Source organism: Globicephala melas, chromosome 19 (assembly GCF_963455315.2).
Source record: "Globicephala melas chromosome 19, mGloMel1.2, whole genome shotgun sequence".
Taxonomy (NCBI): Eukaryota; Metazoa; Chordata; class Mammalia; order Artiodactyla; family Delphinidae; genus Globicephala; species Globicephala melas.
In genome coordinates this window covers 61,679,943-61,688,016 of record NC_083332.1, presented here as the reverse complement: position 1 = coordinate 61,688,016, position 8,074 = coordinate 61,679,943, and the positions used below count along the sequence as shown (strand labels likewise).

Below are 8,074 nucleotides of genomic sequence, written 5' to 3'. Positions count from 1 at the left end.
GTCGCTCGCTGTGGGCCCCAGTGCCCGCTCGCTGTGGGCCCCAGTGCCCGCTCGCTGTGGGCCCCAGTGCCCGCTCGCTGTGGGCCCCAGTGCCCGTCAGCGGCTCACTCTCCCACTCTCCCTTCTCCCGCATCAGCCTCGGCAACTGCAGGGCTTCATCCTCCCCACCATGCTCCCCTCCCTGATTCCTTGGTGGCCTGTCACTGAGCAGGTGGAAGAGCTGTCCGCTGGCCAAGATTAAGCTCCTCCCTTTGGTGTCTGGTGGCCAAACCAGAGCTTCTGGCTGGATCCTGGAGGGCACAGTGGACCCAGAAGGGCAGTGCCTGCTCTCCCCGTGCCCCAAGGGGGCCCAGAGCAGTGCCATCAGTCCCGGGTGCAGGGCGGGGCCACTGCGGGACTCCGGCCTGCAGTGTCCTGCGTGTACTTACAGGTGCTGCTGGCCCTGCCTGTGCCCTCCCCGCAGGGCCCCCCCGCTCAGAGAACTAGACTGCTCCACCACTGTGCTCAGCAAACTGAACTTCTTTATTAAGTGCCAAGGTCCAGGCGGGCGCTGCCCCCTGCAGCCTCTCGGACGAGGTCTGTGCCTGGAGCGTCCCGGGTCCCCCTGCAGGGCAGCAGCGCCGGGCGCTCACTTCACGTGCTCGGCCGCATGCGAGGAGCAGTAATACTTCTTGTGGGCGATGAAAGTGGACAGGCTGCTGAACCTGATGTTGCACAGGCGACAGTACCTGTGGTTGCCGTTGGGCACGGAGGCCGGCGTCCCCTGGCTGGGCGTCTGTACGCCTTTGTCCGAGTGGGAGGGGGGTGCCGGCACGGCCTCGGGGGACGTGGCCGGGGGCGGGCCGGGCCGGGGGCTGCCGGCGGGCGGCTCCCAAGGGTCCTGGCCGTTGAGGCCGTCGCGGGGGGCGGCGGGCGAAGGCGTCCGGGCCTCGGCGCCAGGGCCGGAGCCGGCCGGGGGCTTGCCCAGCAGCAGGCCGTGCGCCAGGCGGAAGTGCTCGATGAGGTCGCCGCGCACCACGCCGTTCGGGGGGCAGTAGGGACAGACGATGGCGGGCGGGTCCTCGGGGGCGGCGCGCAGGCGGCGCGGGGCAGAGGGGCACGAGAACTTCTTGTGCGCCAAGTACGCCTCGAGGCTGTGGAAGCTCACGCGGCAGGCTGTGCACTCGTGGTAATCGGCCAGGGCCGGTAGGCCGGGCGCAGGGCCAGGGGCGGCGGCGGGAGCCTGGCGCCGCGGCTTTTTGCTCAGGTCGATGGGGCCTTCCGCCGGGTCTTGGCCGCTTCCACCTCCGCCTCCATTTCCGCTTCCGGGCCGCGGCGCCGGCGACGCAGGCGGCGTGGGGGCGTGGCCTGGCGCGACGGGCTGGGCGGGTCCGACCGGGGACGGGGCGGGTCCGACCGGGGGCGGGGCGGGTCCGGCCACGTGCAGTTCGTAGAGCTTGCGGCGCCTGCGCGTGCGCACGGGCGGCGCAACGGGCGCGGGGGCCCCGGAGGTCCCGGCGGGCGCAGGCCGGCGCGGCGGCGGGTCGTGACGAGAGGCGCAGTAGTACCGCTTGTGCACCGTATAGGTCTCGTGGCGGCTGAAGCGGATGTTGCAGGCCTCGCACAGCGTCCGGCGGGGGTCGTCGTCCTCGTCTGCCCCGCTGCCCGGGCTTGGGCTGCCTTCGCTGCCCCGGCCGCCCGCCTCGGCCTCGGTCTCCGCCTCGGGCGTAGCCGCGCCCCCCGCCTCGTCCTCGCGCGCCCCGGGGCCCGGTGGCGAGCGCTGCTCGTCGGCCTCAGCGGGCGGCGCGCGCGGCGGGGCTGGGGCCGCCTTGGGCCGGCGGGCAGGGGGCGTGTCGTCGGGCGGGCGGCGGCCGGAGCAGTAGAGGCGCTTGTGCACATAGAAGTTGTTGACGTTGTTGAAGGTGATGTCGCAGTCAAAGCACGTGGCGCCCTTGGGGGCCCCCGTGAAGAGGCCAGCCGGCGCGCCCACCCCCGCGCCCGCCTGCAGCCGGCTGTGCACCAGCTCGGACATTTTGGCCAGGATCTCGGAGGCAGGCGGCGCCGTGGGCAACTGCGGCAGGAAGAGTGCGCCGGGCCCTGGGCTGGAGCCGGGCGTGGGGCTGGACAGCTCCGCCTTCACGCGGACGGGGCTGGGGCCGGCGCTGGGCGGTGATGGCGTCCGCGACAGGGCCTGGGGCCCTGGCTCCGCCTCGGGCTCCTCTGCCGCCTCCACCTTGATGCTCCTGGGGGTCGCCGGGGGCTCGCCGCCACCCCCGTTCTGGGGGCCCGGTCTGGTCTCTCCGTTGGTGGCCTCTGCCAGGGCCTTCCTGTCCAGTCCCGGTGATGGGGCGGGCACCAGGCTCAGGTCTGCAGAGGCCAGGGGACCGTGCAGCGCCGTGTGCTGCTGGAAGGCGGCCAGACTGTCTGCGGGGAGACGCCAGGGGCCACACTTCAGGCCTGGAGCAGGACCTGCCTGGGCCAGACCTGAAGCTGGGGAGGGCGGGAAGGGAGAGCTGGGCTGGGCACAGAGGTGGTGGAGCGTCGAGGCCGAAACCGACACCCCCCCCCCACCCCTCGTGGCCGAGCCTGCTTCCCCCTTCCCAGTCCGCAGGGTCACCAGGGGCTCACCTGCGGGGAGCTTGGCAGTGGGGTGCCCAGCCCCTGATGAGTAGATCTCAACCTTAGAGCCCGGCTGGCAGACCATGTGGTTGGTCACTAGGTGGCTGTAGAGGATGTCCCGCGTGGTGGAGATGAAGCCGCAGCTGTGGCACACACCTGCAGGTAGGCTGTGGTGTCAGAGCCCTGCCGGTGGCTGCGTCCCGCACACCCCGCCGCCCCCTTCCTGGCCCCGCTCACCCGTCAGCGTGTCTGTGTGCACCTTGAGGTGCCGCTCGCAGTTGGCCTTGGTGGTGAAGGCGGACAGGCAGATGAGACACACGAAGGGGCGCTCTCCTGGAACATGGGGCCCGGTAAGGGAGCCTGGCCAGCCGAGGACTACGGCACGGGCACGTGTGGAGGGCCCCTAAGCTCTGCCTCCTAGGACCCCATCGGGGGCCCAGCCCCCAGCCGACCACCCAGCCGGTCGCAGGCGGGGCGCGAGGCCTGGGGCCCTGTGGGAGGCTGCTCGGCGGGGTGGGAGGACCACTCGGGCACGTCCACGGCAGTTGTGCAACCCCAGGAACAATGCAGTGAGCATGCGTGGCTTGGGCGGGGAGACACGCCGTTGGGGGCGGGGCTCACCGCTGTGGCTGCGCATGTGGATCTCCAGGGAGCTGGCGCTGGGGCAGCTTTTGCGGCACTGGGGGAAGGGGCAGACCCGCTCGTTGGGGTAGGTCTCCTTGGGCTTCTCATCGGGGGCGGCCACAGCGGGGGAGCTGGTGCCTTGGCGGCTGGCGCAGTAGTACAGGAGGTGGGCTTGTAGGTTCCGCTCGCTGCGGTACCAGATGCCGCAGTCCTTGCAGGGAAAGACGTCTTCTGCGGGCGGGAGAGGCGGGTGCAGCCTGAGGGGTGCCCCGGCAGCAGCGCTGGCCGCCTAGCACCCGGGGCAGGCCCTGGGCCCTCTGCAACACGAGGGCTGTGCCCCGGCGTCTGCCAGCTTGGGGGTGGGGTGGGGTTTGTGACCTGGGCTGTCCCTCTTCACTGCTTTGCCTTCTCAGGTGTCCCTTGGTAACTCCGTGTCCCCTCTCTACGGATCTTCAGGATGCCATGGGGACTTGCATCCTGGGGTGGGTGGCCCCTGGGCTGCGTCCGGACAGGGAACCCCATAAGGAGACACTGTGGTCTCTTGGGGGCGCCCACGGAAGAAGCGAGGCTGGGGTCCGTGACCTGATTGTCTCTGTGACTTGGCGGGGGCGATGGGACTTGCGGGCTGGCGTGGAGCTGGGTGCCCGTGGAGGAGGACGAGGAGACAGGTGTGTGCGTGTGAGCAAGTGTGTGGGCCGCTGGGTGCCTGAGTCCCCAAGCACTGGGGCAGCAGGGCGAGAGGTGAGCGTGGCTCTGGGTAGGCAGGGGGCTGAGGCCAGGAGCTGCAGAGCAGGAGGAGCCTCGCGGTGCACCGCCCTTCCCCGCCCCCCCCATACACCTGTGTTACTGGTCAGAACTTCCTGAATTCACTACATTTAACCCAAGTACCTTTGCGGTTGGGGGTTTGGATGGCGGGGGTGGATTTGCCAGCTGGTGAGCATTCTCTGGTGGGTGCTTCAGCAGAATGATAAGGAATGTTTTGTTGTTTCTGTCCCTGCTCCTTGGCCAGCCACCCCTAGGCTGAACCCAGGGCAGGGGGGAGACCTTGTTCTGGGTCTCGACCTTGACCTTCACACGGAATGGACACCTTTTGGGGGTCGTGTGCGGGTTGGGACGTATTTCTCAGCCCGCTGGTTGGTAGTTACTGAACACGTGGTCTGCCTGCCCCCCGGGGGCTGCCAGGTTTCTACCTTCTGCCTCTCTTAAGGAATTTAGTGCCTGTCTGTCAAGTGAGGTGGGCACTCCTCATGCCCCTGTGCCTGCGGTGTTTCCGGCTCAACTCTTCCTACTGTGTTATTTCTGGTTTTCAAGTTCCCTTTTATTTGGAGGTTGAGGGGCAGCGCTGAGGCCTTGAGCTGGGATCCGGGTCTGAGGGGCCAGCTGTGGGCTGCTGTTGGTATCTGCAGGGTCAGTGCTGGGGACTGCGCTGCTGCTTGCGGCACAGCGAAGGGACTGGGAGCCTCGGAGGCCCATGTGGGCCCCAGCCCCGGCCCTAAAACTTAGCAAGGACGGTCGTCGCCCCACCAACCCAGGGCTGACCTCGGGCCAAGTCCCGGGTGGATGCAGCCCAGGTAACCTGCACAGACACCTCAAGACCGGCATTACCTTTACTGCTTCCACAGATGAGAAAACAGGCCCAGAGTGGTGGAGTCTCAAGAATTAAACCGGGTCTGATTGACTTTGGAGCTCGGGTTCTGAAAGCCCTTCTAGACCACCAGTAGGAGAGGCCCACGTGGGGTTGGTATAAACGATGCTAGCCCACCATGCCCTCACAGACCAGTGTCAGACCCGAGGGGAGGGAAACCGAGGCCCAGAGAGGCTGCTCCTGGGCGGGCTTGAGAGGAAGCCCTCCAGCACCTGGGGCTCCCTGCAGCCCCCCCCCCCACCTACCCATCCAAAAGAGACAGAGAGGCAGCCCCCTGGGCACCAGATGCCATTCCCTGCCCTGGTGGGGTGGCCGTCCTGGCCTCTGAGAGACCCTTCTATCCAGCACCCTTCTTTCCTGAAACCTCAACGTCAGACAAGACCCCTGTTTGCTCACCACCACCCTCTCAGCTCCCCTGCAGGACCCCATTCTCCCTGAGGCAGTGGCCTTGCCCTGTCCGGCCCACCCACCTGTGCTTGTCCCCACCCCTCCGGTGTCACCCTCCTCACTTGGCTGCCAGTGTCTGGGTCACGGTGACCTCCATGCTGCCTGCCTTTGCTCTCAACAGCTGGGACACGGCGGGCCTCCCCTCACCCCTGGCTCTAGTGTCTGCAGGTCCTGTCTCTCCCTGGGGCCTCGTCCTGCCCGGAGCTCCCCGACTCTTACCGCACCCTGAGCCCCAGCACGTGTCCCCCAGTCGCCTCCTGGGCTCCACTTAGTGCCCAACAGGCGTCTTGGGTCAGGCTGCTCAGAACGGGCCCTCCATCCTGACTGCGATGGGACGGACAGTGTCCGCCCCGCGGCCGTGCTGCAGCCCCGGCCTCACGCTGCCGCTTCCCCCCCCGCACCCCCCCCCCCGCAGGCCCTGTGCCGTCTTCACGTTTGACCTGCTTAAAAAGGTCACTTTTGACCTGCTTAAAAAGGTCACTTTTCTCCCAATTTTACAACCCTACAGTCTAGCAGCCATGCAATTTTAGAACTAAATGGGGTCGTACCCTTTGCTGCCTGAAAGCCCCCTGCCGCGGTCGTTTTGGCTCTGGCCACGGTGGCCGTCTCGCTGGGCCTGGGCTGTCCGCTCAGCTGCTCTCCCCGGCGCGCGCGTCTCCCAAGCACCCCAGCCACTGCCCACATCACCACGTGCCCTCCTTCGTGGATGTGCCGCCTGTCCCCACCTCGCTGACCCCAGCGCCTTGACCGCCTGGTTTGGTGTGGACGTTGAACAAGGATTTGAGAAACGGTCAATCTCATCGGTTCTCAGACCCTCTGCTGCTTGTAGGGAGGAGTGACAAACGTGGTCCCTCCACTGCAGCTCTCCACACTGGCGGCTCTGCCCCAAAGGGACACTTGACCACGTCCTTCACAACTGGGAGGTGGGGATGGTACCAGCATCTAGTGAGCGAGGGCAGGGCTGCTGCTGGGCACCCCACGGTGCATGTGTCCCAGACTCCACCCCTGCCCTGCACGGCCTCTCCAGCTGGCGACCTAAAAGGGCCTTCCGGACCCCGCGGAGCGTGTGCCAGAGGCGCTGTGGTGAGAAGCCCGCTCTGCTGCAGAGCCCGCCTCCCCGTCAGCATCTGGGAGCTCACCACGTGGCCCCCTGCACGCTGACTGCACCCTGGAGCCCCTCCTGGAACCCCACTGCTAGGCCCCCGTGCGTGCCCCCGGGGCACACCTCTGCTCAGGTGGCAGTGGTGACCAGTCTTTGCAGATCCTGAGCTGGGCACCGCCTGCAGCTCTGAGCCTGGGGTGGGGGCGGGCAGGCAGCGGGTTACTCACTGTTGACAACTGCAGTTGCGAGGATGGATGCCATGCCCGCCTGCTGGGGCAGGAGCTGGATGTCGGCGGCGGGGGAGGGGGCCAGGCCCTCGGGCTCCACCGGCTCCTTCACAGGCTGGCTGGGGGCACTGTGGGGCTCGGCTGCGAGGAGCACGCTCAGCCGTCCGCCCGCGGCCACTGGCCTGGTGAGCCTGCACCAGAGGGCGCCATCTGCGGGGGGAGGGCGTCTGTGACGGGGCGCCGGCAGCCCCAGGCCACCGCGGCCGCGCCTCTGCAAAGACCCTGCCCATCTTATCCTCCTGATGCCCGCTGCGCCGCCCCAGCTTAGGCATGGGGGTTCCGAAGCCGGTGTGGTGGCCGGGGCGAAGCCACACCCGGTTCGCAGCTGTGGCCGGCTGGTTTCCGTGGTGCACCTGCCTCCTCAGGGCGACTAGGTGTTGCCTGCTCTTTGGGCCTCCCTGCCTGTGTCCCTCGGAGCGCGACGGCCCTCTTAGAGGAGAAGGGAGCAGAGCGGCGGGGAGGGCTTGGGAGCCGCTCACCCACGCCCTAGAAAGGCCTCCCAGCTCCTCGCTACTCAGCCAGCGTGGCTGTTGCTACGGTGGCCAGCGGGGGGCAGCCTTGGCCAACAGGACCCGAGCTGAGCTGCCCACGGGACCAGGCCACCTGGCTAGCATCTGCCCGGGCAGATGAACCCTGTTGACCAGGCGAGCAGGGGGGACAGGCCAGGCACTGCTAACTGGGCCACGTCCCCGCCCCCGCCAGGTGTACGTACCCCCAGCTGGGCACCTGCTGCCAACCTGGGCCCTGGGCCCTCCCGTGCTTTCCAGCTGCTCTCTGGGTCCTTAGAGCACCCCAAAGCAGGGAGGGTGGGCCAGGGGGTGAAACAGGCACACAGGTGCTGTGCTAGCCAGGTCCTCGGGGCCAATGGCAGGGCAGACGGAACGCGCAGGGCCCCGGATGCTGGCCTCAGCACCTGCTGTGCCCTGGAGGCCCCCAGGTAGGGAGGGGCTGGGGAGGTGCTGGAGCAGCAGCCCAGCTTGCCCCTGCCCACCTCCAGGGGCCTTTGGCTCTGCCCACAGGACATTAGTCCAGTGTGCTCAGGAGGCGATGGTGAGGGTGACACCCCCAGAACATTCTACCGAAGCGGAGCCCCCCCCCGCCCCGGAAGAAGGAGGTGGATTTCCCGTGGCCATGCTGTGGTGTTTGGCTCCCCACATCCTCCCCGGGACCTGAGCTGCCTCATCTGTAATGGGGGGGTCCCCCCACCCCACCCCGCCCTCCCAGGGCCACTCCTGGAAAGTGCAGGTTTGCAGGAGGGACGTGGAGCTTTCCTCAGCTTCACAAAACAGAGGCCCCAGAAGGTGAGGGGACCTGTCCCAGGCCCCCCAGCTGGGTTTGGACATGGCCCTCCTGACCACTCCTGGAGGGAGT

At 67.9% G+C, this 8,074-nt stretch overlaps 1 protein-coding gene across 1 annotated transcript in view; it reads right to left on the bottom strand.

Annotated features, from left to right (window-relative positions):
* Positions 1-504: 504 nt before the first annotated feature.
* The window catches only part of ZFPM1 (zinc finger protein, FOG family member 1), a 69,927-nt gene continuing 62,357 nt past the window's right edge, over positions 505-8,074 (bottom strand). Inside the window, 5 exon segments of the mRNA XM_060289885.1 lie at positions 505-2,469; positions 2,608-2,754; positions 2,836-2,931; positions 3,220-3,453; positions 6,644-6,853. Coding sequence (XP_060145868.1) covers positions 629-2,469; positions 2,608-2,754; positions 2,836-2,931; positions 3,220-3,453; positions 6,644-6,853 — 2,528 coding nt within the window. The 3' untranslated portion in view covers positions 505-628.